Source organism: Hetaerina americana, unplaced genomic scaffold (genome assembly GCF_022747635.1).
Source record: "Hetaerina americana unplaced genomic scaffold, ioHetAmer1.1.p SCAF_7, whole genome shotgun sequence".
In the NCBI taxonomy this organism is placed as follows: Eukaryota; Metazoa; Arthropoda; class Insecta; order Odonata; family Calopterygidae; genus Hetaerina; species Hetaerina americana.
The window spans coordinates 16184829-16199705 of NW_027287316.1; the positions used below are offsets into that span (position 1 = coordinate 16184829).

The 14877-nt window shown below is 37.2% G+C and overlaps 3 protein-coding genes across 3 annotated transcripts in view; 2 read left to right on the forward strand and 1 right to left on the reverse strand.

Moving 5' to 3' along the window:
- The first annotated feature begins 155 nt into the window (after positions 1 to 155).
- On the forward strand, positions 156 to 7445 carry LOC139696194 (10 kDa heat shock protein, mitochondrial). The gene is made up of 4 exons (XM_071594839.1): positions 156 to 271; positions 380 to 494; positions 599 to 763; positions 7033 to 7445. The coding sequence occupies exons 2-4, from the start codon at positions 492 to 494 to the stop codon at positions 7174 to 7176; spliced, it is 312 nt and encodes a 103-aa protein (XP_071450940.1). The 5' UTR covers positions 156 to 271; positions 380 to 491; the 3' UTR covers positions 7177 to 7445.
- On the reverse strand, positions 7437 to 9626 carry mRpL20 (mitochondrial ribosomal protein L20). The gene is made up of 4 exons (XM_071594838.1): positions 9484 to 9626; positions 8166 to 8276; positions 7650 to 7793; positions 7437 to 7573 (listed from the first exon to the last, which is right to left on the reverse strand). Exons 1-4 carry the CDS (start codon positions 9568 to 9570, stop codon positions 7469 to 7471), a joined length of 447 nt encoding a protein of 148 aa, XP_071450939.1. The 5' UTR covers positions 9571 to 9626; the 3' UTR covers positions 7437 to 7468.
- Positions 9627 to 9856: 230 nt separating this feature from the next.
- Positions 9857 to 14877, forward strand: part of LOC139696202 (golgin subfamily A member 6-like protein 25) — a 94856-nt gene continuing 89835 nt past the window's right edge. Inside the window, exon 1 of the mRNA XM_071594855.1 lies at positions 9857 to 9963. Within this exon, the coding sequence (XP_071450956.1) occupies positions 9909 to 9963 (55 nt within the window). The 5' untranslated portion in view covers positions 9857 to 9908. The remainder of the gene's footprint in view (positions 9964 to 14877) is intronic.

Consider the following 14877-nt stretch of genomic DNA (forward strand, 5'->3'; position numbering starts at 1 on the left):
ACCCCATATATGAAGATTTTTATGATAAAATTATGCTTTTACCAATAATATTAACTTATACATAATTTTAAATATTTTGAAAGCATCACAGATCACATAATTATCCACCAAAACGTTTGAAGCGCTTTAATATCGTTCATTACTAGTAAAAATGCTCACTTCGGGGCAACATTTTCTAGAAGTTACCATGAAGTGTGATGCAATGTTATAAATACCTCAATAAAATCCTTCCAAGTTGTATGTGCAGCCTTAATCCGGGGTTACTATAATTGTAGGTTTAAATATTGCCAACCATAAGTCGTGGATTGGAGTAGAGATTATAGAATATTCTCGTGCGATCGATTAACTTCTTTTTCGTTTATCTCCCATGATGCCCTAGACAGAAGAAGATTCCGGTATTCTCCACACGTGCGGGTTAGACATCGAGACCAGAGTTACGTCGCTGCAAACTTGAGGAGGAATTAAATCTCTGTTTAAATTTGTACAGTGAAATGGTAACTTTCTGGATGTTGGTTTAAGTATTCGATTGCCAACACGACTAAACTATGATCACCGAGTTAGCCGATTTCAAAGTTAATTCTAAGCTATTTAATTTTAGGCCCTTGCAGCTGTGAAGAAGTTTGTACCACTGTTGGACAGAGTCCTCATTAAGAGAGCCGAAGCACTAACCAAAAGTAAAGGAGGAATAGTTATTCCGGAGAAAGCACAAGGGAAGGTCCTGCATGGCACAGTCATTGCAGTGGGTCCTGGATCCAGAAACGAGGTTCATATTCCCAATTTTTAATTATTCTCTTGAACTAGTAATATGTGGTAATCAAAGTCCCAAAAGTGGGATTAAAATGCTGGGAATAGTAAATTGATCACTTCTACCTTTGATTAAACCTACCAATTTTAAGGATCAATGAAGCCCAGTCACAACTTTAAGCCAGGAAAGAGTGAACCTAACTCATCATTAGTAGTTGCCTAAGCTGTTATTCACATTTAATTTCTAACTGAAGGGGAAGAACTGGGATTAAGTTCAAATCAATGGCATTTATGAACCTCTAACGTGTTGAATTATTGCCATTTGTTACGCTCATGTGCGAGCAGTCCTTTGTGATATTCATTCAAGTGGATAGTATTTGTAAATTAGCTCAATGATGTGAAATGCTCACATGCAAGTGGAAGTACAATCCCCTTGCTTTAGAAGTCGAGAAAATGATATGGTGGGTTGTAGTGGACAACGCGTTTGGTCACTGCTTAGAGGCTGTGACTTTGAAAACTGGATAAAATTCAAGGATGACTCGGCAATAACTTTCATTCGTGTATTTTAAATTTTGATGCCATTGTTGCAGATAGGATCGGGAGCTGCGGAGAAATGTTTGCCCAAACTTAGATTTTCCGATTTAATCGTACAAAGACAAATCTTGCAACCTAGCTTCCCTAAATAGTCGCAGAGAAGTAGATGGAAGGGATTTTTTTTAATTTTTGAAAAAAAAAATTTGAATGTATTCTGGGATTCACTAAGAACTGACTAATCCTATAATTCGTAGAAAACATTTAATTGGAGTGGAACTCTGAAAGTCAGCTAGGGCCCGCTCCCAAAATGGTACATATGCTCCGTAAAATCAGAAGTTTGATAATAAGGGTTGTCATGTATATGTCCTTTAATAATTCTGATGTCATTTTTTGGTGCATCATTTTAAGAATGAAATTTATATGAATTCTACCAACAAAATTTTTGCTAATTTTCAAACCCAGGTTTTGATGTGGTGGTCAGAATCATGAATTGGAATAATCTTCCAGAACTAGGGTTCTGGTGCATTAGGCTTTTATTGGATGGATGAGTAAATTTCCCTTTATTAGTGCAATAATTGAAACAATCTGAATAAGTTAAGGCGTGGAAGAAGTTGGCCAACTCAATTCAAGTATGGAAACTACAGGTCAGCATTTCCTAAACTGGTTCATAATGGTTTGGTTGGGTTTCTGAGATGGTTTCTAAAGTCAGTAGTAGTCACAAGTAAATGGCATTGTCTTTCCTGTAACACTTGAATTGCCACATTTGATATATTAGTTAAAAGTGGATGTAGAACATACTATCCCTGCCTATCTTAATTGGTGATCAAAAAAGGGTGGGCAGGAAGCCTTGAAAAGAGACCCCCTACCTGTTCAGCTGGGGTAGTTTTTAAACAATGTAAGTGCTTTTAAGTGGCAGCACAAGCCGATTCATGATCTATCCAAGTGTTCGCCATCCCTGATGTCTTGTAAGAAGAGGAAATAAATGGTGTGCTCGGGTGCAATTGCCAGCCACCATCAGCTCAAGTTGAGATCCACACCTGATTCTGAGCATTAGGCATCACTTAACTTTGTAGTAAATATCATGGAACACAGTGACATATCTTTGTAGGCGAAGCTCTTGCAATTTTCAGAAATCTGCCTTGTGATGGTCAGCATTCTTTTCTGGATACTTAATAAATCAATCGTACCCAATCAGTTGCACTCGTGTTTTCTAATATGATGGGTAATAGTATATGCAATTTGTTTACCAGGGCTTGTTTTTTGGGCGATGCTCAAGGGTTATGGAAAATACATCTTACTTGTTTTATAAACCATAAACACAGTTCTCAACCCGAAGGTCGGTTTAGTAGGTGATGGTAGAGATCACCCGGTACTAAGCCCTACACGGCATGTGAAATTCACACATCAGGGTAGGGGGGCCAGTTCCTTTCCCTGTGCCAGTTATGGTTTCCCAGGAAGACCTGGTACCCGAAAAATTACTTGGGTGGAGCCGCAGGTGCCAGAGTGCCTTGCCCGGGAATCGAACCTGGGACCCTCCCATCAGCAGTCCAACGCTCTACCCACTGGACTACAGTGACCCACACTGGTTATATATTTTATGCAATTACAGTAGTGTACTGAGCCTAGGTATATTTCTGATCCTAGTGGTTTTTTACATTCCTTTTAGGTGTTACGTTCACCCTCAATGCTTTTCATACTCAGCAAAATGCCCATTCTTATTCTTCTCAGTGCTTTCTTCATATTACCCTCTCTTTTAATGGTATTTCATTCCATATTAACCAAGTACTTTCAATATGCCATCATTATGTTTTGTTTCATTAGGATTTTACCCAACACCTTTCCTCTTTGAGCACCATATATATATAATTTTGACTTCATCCAAAAAACATGGAAAGCAGCCGTGGAGCTGTTGGAGGTATAGGACGATGTGTTTAATTTTGAATGCAATCAAGGTAGGTGAAAGACAGTGCAATCAACTTTCTAAGAAAAGATCCTTCAGGGTTTAGAAAGGGAAGAGGAACATTTGATGTCAATGCAGCAATGAGAACATCAGTTCAATTGAAAATTAAATAAAATGAGGATTTTTTTGCTCTGTGGATTTTGAATATTTCTGAATGCCTTCTCTGCAAAACAACCTTTGTGGAGTGTGCTAAGTTCATGGAAATATTGTGGAAAGGGGAGTAGACTAGAGGAATAGGTTACTTATTCAAAATTTGTATATGAATTGGAAGCAGAGGAATAGAGAGGCAGTATTAGGATGGGGAGTAAGGCAGCATTGTCAATTGTGACCGGTACTTTTTATCATTTATGCTATGGAAATGTTAAGAATGGCATGGGAAAGGCTTGAACTGGGAATAACAATAGGTAACAGGGTGACAGGTTTACAAATAATTAAAGGAATTGGTTGTCATAGAGTGTTTTGTTAGAGAAATCTGAGATGTACAATATGAAGATTAACCAGAAGAAAATGTTAGTAATGAGATTGTTAAGAATTGGGAAAGCTTAGTTAAACTTAAAAGTATGAGGGGATGAACTAGAGCAGTCCAGGCATTTCATTTATTTGGTAAGTATTTGAGGGACTGAGGGCACAGTAGTGCATTAGAAGGACTGCATTTGCTAAGGAAACTTTTATGAGAAGAGTGTTGATGTCAGGTAAACTAAGTGAAGATGTAAAGAAAAGTTAAATCAAGATATTAGAACTTAAATCTGAAACCTGGTTTTTTGAAACAAGAGGGTGATCATATAGTGGAGGCTCTTGAGATTTGGGTGAAGTATGTGGAAATAATTTTAATTTGTGTGAAGAGTGGGGATATAATTTGGAGAGAGAGAAAATTGGCAAGAAAAGTTCAAAGGCCCAAAACGAGTAGAGGAATTGTGTCCAGAAAACATTCTAAGGAGTGGGATGTCGAAGGCAATGTTACGAGAATGTTACATAAGTGGTGTAGGGATCGAAAGAGAGGCAGCTCTTTAGTCAGCAGGAAGGCAGTAAGTCAAGTAAGATATAATGTAGGATAACAGAGGTTCTTGTTGTGTAGCATACCTACCACATTTTTAAAAAGCCATTGCTGTCTTGTCTTGCTTTTATCCTTGTGCCATGACTTGACAGAGAAATTGACTTGATTTCATTCTTCTCATCAGTTCGATGTCATGAGTTGGTGCCTTAATAATCTTTCTTTCATATTCAATTAGCAGTGTTTCTGCAATCCTAGTTCTTGTACGCATTCACATACCATTTCTTTTCACGAATCTCTTGCATCATGTTGTTGTTCCAGCAAGGTCTAGAATGGACATAGCTCTCAATAATTATCTCACTTCAATTGAAAGCTTTTTTGTTGAAACAGTCATTCCATTCTTCCTGTGATTTATCATCCTGTTCTTAACATGCTCCCAAGCTTTGGCCATTCAGGAACACATGAACATAGTTTTTTTTACTCCGCATGTACTCAATTCATCTTCTGCTTCCTCCTTTCCCATATCAACATCACAGTCGGAGGTGAGTCACAATGCATTTCATCTTCCCTGTTGCTGTTTTAAAGTGCAATTCACATCTTCAATTTTAAACTACTAATAAAGGTTGGGTACTTGTAGACTCCAAGTTAATCGGGAGAGATGTAATGTATTAGTATGATGGCCATGCTTGTTAGCCCAATGCATATAAGTTTTGCAGCAGTCCCACGTGTGAGATGTATCTAATCATGCTACACTGAATACACACATGAGATTTATTTAGGAATTTTTAGTTAGCACTTTCAAGGATGTATTAAAGTTATTGCTTACTACTGGCTCAAAACAATGATAGTATTGGCATTTGTAATAGAGGCAACTGTTTTATATCCTGAATGTGGGCAATAATATTTGTCTGCTTGCATCTTATATGGGGACATCATACCAATATAACCTCGGCCCATATGACGCAGACTGATTTTGGTGTATATTTTGGCATTGGAAAGTGTATCTAATGGGCTATGGAAATACAGTACATCAGAAGCTTCCAATGTTCACGTGCCCTAATAGCTCCGAGGGTTAGTCTACGTATGAGGCATACTATGTATCAAAATCTTTAGTCACTCCTTTGTCTTAATGTTCCTCGTATCGACTCATTCATTTTGAAGACTTCCTTTGCCAACAGAATTTCCTTGTTGAAAATGTAGAATGCCCACGAAGACTTTAATATCATTCACCATCTCATGAAGTTCACCATGGATAAAGATGTAGGTGGTGTTATTCTTTTCCTGGATTTCTCAGTTTAAAGAGAAGGTGAAAGAACAAAATGTAAGCTTGAATATTGAATTGATAAGTTCTCACACCCTTATTTTTGTGCAGAGTTTTTGAAAAACTTGTAAAATAGAAATTTGTACAATTTTTGCTTTTGTTATTCTACCAATCATATCCTTTTTCTTCATGATGGAATGGTTAATGTAAACTTGGAAGGTTCTTGGTTCCCTAAAGTTAAATATGCAATCATTTCTCAGATTTTTGTCAGTTGATACATGTTTAATAATGTATATTAAAATATCTAAAAACAAGTTGGTATCTTTATAGAATGCCAGCATCATAATTGAAATAGTTTTGGAGACTAGGAACTTCCCAACCATAATAAAAATATTTCAAAACCCCTCAGTGATTGTTTTCAATGTGTTGTGGATTCAAATATCACTTATTGTAGGCTTTAAACTAATGATTGTAGAGCGTCAGAAGAATCTTAATCGTCCAAATTTACTGATGTCCAGTAGTTGTGAATCCATTTTGATGAGTTAATTAAATTTTTGGCCAGATAAAAATGTGTTTCACATGAAAATATTATCTGCATATCATAGTCTTTTGTATTTCATTGCTCAAGAGACCTGCCTCTCTGTTACTGCCATCAAAGTAATTTAAATTGGCAAAGTGACATACAATTTAGCTTGCCAAATATAAGCCAATTGCATTACTTAAGTTATTGTTTGTTTTCCCTTGGTAGCTCCATCACAATTTAACTTAAGCAATAAAGAGTAAGTGTTTTGGATCACTTCAGATTTTGTCCTGTCTGAGACCATTTCTCTGTTTATGTCATGCTCCAGTATTATTTCGTGCACATTCCTCTAATCATTCTACCTTCCAGCTGGGCACTATTTTACTTAAATAAATATTTTCATCACATGATAACATGTGACTTAACCACTGATGTCTACTTTCTTTGGCCCTCTCAGTTATAAGTTGGCACAGGTATTTATGGGAATGCAGTAATTGCGTGTGGTTGATTTTGGTATGGTAGCATTCCACACCAAATAGAGTATTGTCAAAGACTCAGCTCTTAAAATTCAGTCTATTCTCTCATGTCACTTGACTCCTGCAACCTGCTGCTATGCGGTGAAAAAAATTTCCTTTAATGTTTTCTTTCTCATATCTATTACTGAGCCCAGTTGCTTATTTATTTAATTTATAGTAATTTATTTATTCTATCTACCACCTTAATGCAGATGTGGGCTGTTAGACCATCAGGCCCCACACAGAATATTTCATCTTGCTCTGTCACCCCAAGCACCCATCGGCTCGGCTACCTCATCTAGTAGTAAAGCTCTTGTACATCTGTTCTCTACTATCAATGATGTTTTCTGCATATAAGATGCTACTAGGAGATTTATGCATAACCACCTTTGAATTATATCATTTCTATTCGCATTTTGATAACAGTAATCACTTGAATGATATGATCTTGTGCTTTTTCATTCTCAAATTCAATTCTAAAGCCTCTCACTTTTTTGTATATTGCAGAAAGGAGATCATGTACCATTAGCTGTAAAAGTTGGAGATCAGGTGTTGCTGCCAGAGTATGGTGGAACTAAGGTGACCCTTGAAGAAAATACGGAATATCATCTCTTTAGGGAAGCTGACATCTTAGCCAAAATTGAAACGTGAAATTATTTGTAGTGTATTTACGGACAAATTAATTGACATTGTAGAGATGTTATGAGACCTTGAGTCGTAGTGGACAAATGTCTTGTTCATTTGTATAAGAATATATGCTTAATATAAGCAATTGAGCCAGATATTGGCAAAGTCTAATTCATTTGAATATGTTCATTAATTCATTCCGGCATGTGCCATGTTAGTTGTTTTATAATGCTGATGTTCTTTGTTTAGTAGTTGTGGATATGCATTTATAATAAAACACTGTAAACCCTTAACACACTACTATTTATTTCAAAATTTACACGTTTATTTCTCTTTTAGTTGGAGGCAGTTTAACTGGGTATTCATCTTCTTTAACTAACCCATCTTCAATGCACCTTTGCCATGCAATCTTTGTGAGACCCTGTAACAGGAATAGTAATCTATCAAATTTCCTGCATTGGCAGGTTTAGGGAAAGTTGAGTTATCAAAAACCATACCTCAAATGTCCGTGGCTCCCAAATTGCTAAGTCTACCAGAGACTTGCGGTTTAGGAGGATGTTACAGCGTGCAAGTCCTTCTCTCAATAGGGGTGATGTGAAGTTGTGTTCCTCACAGGCGGCTGCCAATCTAGTATCCCACAGCTGAGAATTTGTAAATGGAAACAATGATGACACCTCTATCACAAAATAATTCTGGCTGGCTTATTAGTTACAGACAGTAGCTAATTATTGGATTATTCATCCTCCATCTTCATCATTGGACATTAAATGTCAAAATGTTAGTATTGGTAGAAAAACCACTATTCTACCGAAGTAATTTTAAATGGCTATGGTTTTGAAGCATATTTAGAAAGTAGTTCTTCAGAACCTCGAGTGGGGCTTCACCTGATGGTGTGCAGCATCAAAGCAATGGTTGGGTAAAATAATGAGTAGCAGTAGTTTTCTACCTTTATCATGAAAATTCCTCCAAAGAAAGCCAGGGTTTTTCTAGCAATAATAATGTTGGAAACTTACCTGTGCCATATCTAACTTCTTCAATTTTCGTCCTTTGGTGGCATAAACTAGTGCACGGTGTACATATCGTATTGCAATAGAATAACAGTTTCTTCTTCTTCCTACAAAATGCTGAAATTATGAACATAGAATAGCAATAAGATACCTGAATTAAGCTGTTTCCGAAGAAACGTATGAAGGATGTGAGACTTAGCACTCTATAATCATAGGAAATTAATAAATAGTATCCATACTTAAACGTTCAGTTTCAAAATAGCCGAGGACACAACACTCCCAATACTTAAAATAGGAAATGAAGGCAAGGGTTTCACTGTGAACGACCATAGCTTCAGGAAGATGTTAGGAACTGGGTTGTTTGAGGAACCTGATTATTGAAGGGTCGTATTTTCCACAAAAACCAAACAGTTTGATAGCTATCTTTAATACTATCTCATTACTTTGCCATTAGAGATATATTAAAATGACTTCCAAAGGCCATTTGAAATAAATAACATATGACCCAAAGAAAAACCCAGAAAGTTACCTACGATAGTATCTAGAGAAATCTTATTTTATATACAAAACATATACTTATTGAAATGTAATGAAATAATTGTGTTTGTAATTCCACACACTGTGTGTGGAATTACAATGTCAAGTATTTCATTACATTTCAATATGTTATGCAAATTCCATAAAGTTACGCCTGAGACAACAAATTTAAAAAAAAACATTCTTGCTGGACATATGTAAAAGGCTTGAAAGTAAATCCTGTTAACACAAGTTAATCAATGGGGTTATACTTTGTAATCGAGGATTTACTCTTATGGGGTTATACTTTGTAATCGAGGATTTACTCTTAAGTAATATCCTAAAAGAAACAGGTCATTCGCACCAAGGATCGTTGAAATGCTAAGTTTCTCCGTTCAACAATTGGCACACCATTTAAAAACATGTCTTTTTCGCCTTGTTCGCCGGCAAACCTATTACAATTCAAGAGTTACAAGAATATTTCTACTAAGCACCTGAATGCTTACACCCTTCCCTATAAAAAGGAAAGTCAACTTTTGAATTAGTCGCTTGTACATTATTAAAGCGGCATATATTTAGAAAGGTGCTTCTTTTATTAAAGTGGCTCGAGTCTATTTAGTATTGATGCCGATTAATATCAACTCTCGAGTAAGAAATATTAGACTCGAACTATTACGTGTACACTAGCAAAGGCATGAGGAATACATTTTTAATTGATGACTTTAAAAGATAATCAGTCCTCTCTGGACTTAATATTACAGTGCGGGTGCGAAGTTTATTTTCTGTACTTCGAATGACTTATACTTACAGCAGCTAACTTCAATATTTTCCTTTTCCGCCAGAATTCATCTGGTCCTCTATTTCGTACATATAAAGCCAACGACGTGAAAACCATCGTGACTGATAAATTGATTAACTCCTATAACGTGCTACCAGTTTCTGCAGTGTATTTCTCACCAAAACAAATGCGAAGCGATAATCTCTATCCTACTCTCTTATTCATGTAAATTCACTTAAATTGAAATATGTAGTTAACATACATAGCTGATTTAGCTTTTACTCGATAGTTTGACGTTGAATATAGCATTTTATTAACACGTGCAATAATTGTTTTTATTCCGGTTCAATTGAAATAAATATCGCTCATCAATTGTCTTTATTCTCCCTCTGTTGGCCGCTTGAGAGAATCTCTCTGGGTTCAACACATCAGTTTCGCATCAGTGATGGGAGGGAATGGCACAGGCTTCGGGCAGCGATACCTACCCTCGTCCCGGGCGAGTGACCGAAGGTGGGTTACACTAATATTCGAGTCCATTTTGATAGTTTTCTATTGCACGTATGGATGTGAGGAAATGTGATCGGTATATTTCCATTTCATTTTATAGAGCCTATGTTATATACTTTACCGGCATGCTCATTGCTTTAAGACAGGTGATCCTGTAGTGCAGGAATGGGCATTTGTTACTTGGCATCTATAATTTTTATCCCTGCATTTACATAATTTTATGGTAGAGAGCAACATCATTGATATTTCTTTTATGTATGCATTCGCAGTTTACCGTGGTTCGGAAGGAATTGTTTCAATTTTATAGCTGTCAATAATTTTTTATACTTAGTAAATTTTTGAAAAGATGTTTGTTTTCTCTAAACAAAGCTGCATCGTTATAGGAGAAGATTGTTAATTTTGAATAGCCTGCAATTGTGAGAATACCGCAGTTCTCGTGAAAATTAAAAGTTTGTTATGCTGATTATGCCGCTCATTCTTATTCATGATATTCTACTAGCATGAACTGTGGTTTCTGCATTTTGAGGCGTACTTAAATTTATTAATGAGGTGGTAAATAGAATTTACGATGTTAGTCAATAGCTTTGTTTTTGAAGTGTATTCTAACGGCTAAATCATAAGGAACCTTAGCATTGAGGGCCGTTTATTCAATTGAATTAGTGCCAAGTGTAAAAGATAGCAACTGTGCTTGAACAACAATTGAATATACTTGCAAGAAACTGTGACTGCACTATTAGAGGATCGTTTGTTCGAAATTTCATGTTTCGTGCATTTGCGTAAATAAAGGCATTTGTATTTGTGTGAAAGCTTAGGAATACGTTAGCTGCAGGACATGCGCGCTTCTCAGCGGTGCTTTCGAACGCGTTCCTCTCGGGGAGACAATTATCATATCGCCCTAGATTATTTTTGTATTTTTCGATAAGTTTCCACGAGGCTGCATAATAAATAACTGTCTTCAATGAATTAATATTTAAAAGGATAGGTCGCTGCATCATACTTGTATCATATATGTACGTGTGTATTCAGTGTCCGAAAATATCTGTCCCTGTCGTTCAATTGAGCAAATAAATAATTTATTAATAACATTAATCATGTATTAAATCGCTGGGGACATTTATTATTTAGTGACACCCTGGTTGGAGTTGACTGCTAATTTTATCTGTATTTTTCTTGATCTATTCACTCTTTAAAAAATTATTATTCCTCTTCATAGTCGAGCGGTTGAGTTTTTTTAAAACCTGGACCTGCGTGAAAATATTTGTGGTGATTGAGCTGTACTCTAGAACTAGCTGTCATTTGCATGCTGGTCAGAATTGCAGTAATTCACTTAGCTTCGGTAATGCAGTACGAAATAAAACCCGTTATAATATTGGACTGGAACTGGGACTAGCCGCTTGAGGACGAGTGAAGAAAGGTGGGAGGGGTAAGGAGAATCCGACACTGAACGAACACATGAGGTGTAAGGGCATCGACTCAAGTTTCGGCGAAGGAAACATTAAAACGTGGTTGACAGAATGGGTGCCTCGATTCAGAACTGTTTTCCAACAATCGTGGTAGGTTGACAGTTTGAGTTCGGCTGTCAACCACCAGATCTGCTTGCTTGCACAAAATTCATGACTGATTACTGCAAATCAGGGCATTCTATGACTACACAGACTGATATTATGCCGGGGGTGATATCCAAAGTGGAGCTCTATCATATACTACTGTATGTATTTTGGTTCTGTGCAAAGTGGTTTCTTATTTTCACTTATATATCATTAAATAATAGCTTGGCATAATAGCAGATAAATATATCTTGTCTAATAAGGTTCGCCGTATCTTTTTCATTAGCATAAGCACAATTTACTCCTTCGTATAATATATTCTCAGTACTTAATTCATATTGTTCTTTAATGTATTGTGATTCCTCCTAGATTTCACAGCCTTAGGGTAGTTATCATTGCTAAAACACCTCTGAAAGTGCATTCACTTAAAAGGGAATAGGTCTGAAATGCAAAAAGCAGCCGCAAAGATCTGGGGAAGGTGATCTACGAATTCAAAAAATTATGGGAAGTTGAATTCGTAATGTGGAGCCGGAACTTATCAAGTGGTTTACAAAGTCTCTCTGCCATCTTAGTTGCTATTTTGTATTCAACCCCAAAGAGAAAAATAATTCGGTCGCACTTTAGCTGTTTATTTCTGACACCGAACGTGACCTGAAATGATATATTCTTCGATTTTAATGCTCGGATGGTTAGGCGGTTAGAGATGGTATCACCTTAGACACGCCGAATTTTTAAGTAGTTCAATTTGCACCCCCGTGCTCTCTCTGTATCTGGAAGCCGGCTATTTAATTGCAATGTCTAGAGACGTGATCAAGAAATGATTTCTGGATAATAAGACGATTGCCTCTACATACTGGTAATGAAATCGATGACATTGCTGGAATTAGTGCTCCCGGCGTGGTCCCTGACTTAGCCGCCACTCTCAACAAACAAATATTTTCAAGGAAATGAAGAAAATTTCCACTTACGGAAACGGGAAGGAGGCGAGAGGAAAGGGTAGTTAGGGCACGTTCGTGACAGTCAATCTCGCCTACGAATCCAGAACGTGAAATAAGAGCGAAGGGATCGTAACTATTGTCAGCCGTTGACTATTTTTGTAAAAATTTTCTAAAATTTAATAATTGCGCTATTCTAACACGTATGGTAATAGTTTTTGCGAACACTCTTTTTCTCTCTTTCGTAAAATTTTCCAATCCGCTGCCCACCTTAAAATAAGGACTCCTTTCACCCATGGGCAAACACTACCACCTCACCAAAAAGCTGAATATTGTTAGTGTACACAAGTTTTGAAGAAGTCTTTCAATTTAGCATGTATGTGGAGCTAAGTAAGGAATGCACTTGTTGATATTTACTCATCAAAATGTGAATCGATTGGCAAATTGCATTGATTTATCGTTTCATATGAGGAGATATAATTATAAAGAATATCAATTATTGTATGTAAGCTTAAACGTATGATAATGTATGTGACTGATGCATGGATTGTAGGTTATAAAAATATTGCTACCGTTTAAGTAAAACGTTTCGCACTTTCAGTTCAGTTTGTTGTTATAGTTGTCGAACGGAAGTAGACCTGCCCGTTTCTTCATCCTCCATGCATAGCTAATAAGGCGAGGTATTAGTGTATCGTCGTGGTCTTTTTAATACTTGGCGTAACCATAAATCACGGGTGAGGTGATGGTTCTCATTTTCCTTGCGGCCCATTGTAACCGTTATTTACGCCATGGAATAACGAATATTCTTTCACCGATCTCAAATAAAGTATTCCGGAACCAACATAGCGCGACTCTTGGCCAAACTACATAATTGGGGTCGCCCACCTAGCTATGCAGAAAAATCGCCTTACTGATAGAGATAACGCCCGAATGAATGTTCGTGATTGCACTCCGCGTAGCGCTTTTCAGGGATTGCGGTATTTAGTGTTGAAATGATGATTGGCAGCGATAGAATGATGAGCTCGAACATATTTTGGTGCCCAAAATTATGCACTCTCAATGTTTTACAGTAGTTCATCGGCGCCCGAGTTCTCCTTTTCTTCAATTTTTAAGTCAACTCTTAGAGATATATGTAATTCGTCTATTATCGCGAAGTATTCGGTTCTCAAATAATTTATCTATCTGATTTCGGTTGTGTCGGGGCGTCATATCTATTGAATATTAATTGCCGTTGGAACATTGCCTTCGGAAACGTTGCCGGCAGTGCAGTGTAGCTATAATTTCCTGGCTTCCGGGACAGGTTTCTCCCCCCCGGCAGCAGCATCTGTGGCCAGAATGTCGTTCAAGGGAAAGTATTCTCCGCTTTTGATCGTTCTACAACAGCCGCAGATATTTCTCCATCGACTGAAAGTGGGTCGGAAGTCCTTGTGCCACCACCTTTTGCAGGATTGTGAGTTGAGGAGAGGGGATGTTGAACAGCCCTCCGGCCGTTTTCAATTGAAACGGTTTCACTTCTTCCTCGAGCGCTGTGCGGTTTTTTCTCAGAATCGTCTAATACATTGCCGAGTGAGCTAAAAAAATCGTTTTGTTTTGTAAGTGGGAACTGAGAGCACCTTTTGTAGAAAACATTAATGTAGCCGTGCCTCTGCGTATACCAATTGCAAACAGTGGCAAATAAAAATTGTCAGATGTGCCAATAAAATTGCAGAGTGGTAGACTGTATTTTAAATCTTAAGTTAATCCACGTGCTCTGCGGAACCGATTGATGATTCAGAATCAATTACCAGGAGTTAAAGTACAAACCCAAATTCGTGGTTTGCATTATTCTCGCATCACTTGAACGGTCGACGACACGGTCATATGGGAATGTTGAATCTCATCAACAATAGTCATATCGTTTTAAATTTCAACGGACTTCGTCCTGTGGGAAAAGTATTCGAAAAATCGTCATACTTGAGTTATCCCGAGATATCGGATGGTCTTGTCACTGCGAAATGCGGATCGTGTGATGGTGATACTTGGTGCTTTTTTTACAATTTTGCTTACACAAAGTTTGAGATTTCTTTTATCCGAAAACTTTTTTATCCTACTTACGACTTATTATCGTTAATCCTTTTAAAATATGCCTTCCCCGAGTACAAATTTTGGGTCGTATAAAATTCCGAGTATAAATGAGTAGGCATTTACTATAACGCCTTCGTCGAGCCAAATGCATGGCTTCAATGCTGAATAATTGGAAAGTCATACACGTGCGATAATTTGTGCAAGAAGGGTGCGTGTGACTTGCTGGTGGTGAACGCTGTATATATTTCAGTTGAAATAATTGAGCCTACGCAGTAATTTATCTTATTTGGGTCACATGTCCGTTTTCTCTACGGATTTACAAGTATAATAAACAATTCGGAATATACGTGAACGTATTTGACGAAAAGAAA

Bases quoted from the DNA above. Each gene is read 5' to 3' on its own strand.
- LOC139696194 (XM_071594839.1), top strand. The intron at 764-7,032 runs GTTCATATTCCC...TGTATATTGCAG, and splicing joins GTCCTGGATCCAGAAACGAG to AAAGGAGATCATGTACCATT.
- mRpL20 (XM_071594838.1), bottom strand. From the start codon at position 9,570: ATGGTTTTCACGTCGTTGGCTTTATATGTACGAAATAGAGGACCAGAT. The intron at 7,794-8,165 runs GTAAGTTTCCAA...ACAAATTCTCAG, and splicing joins AGAAGTTAGATATGGCACAG to CTGTGGGATACTAGATTGGC. The intron at 7,574-7,649 runs GTATGGTTTTTG...TTCCTGTTACAG, and splicing joins GGGAGCCACGGACATTTGAG to GGTCTCACAAAGATTGCATG.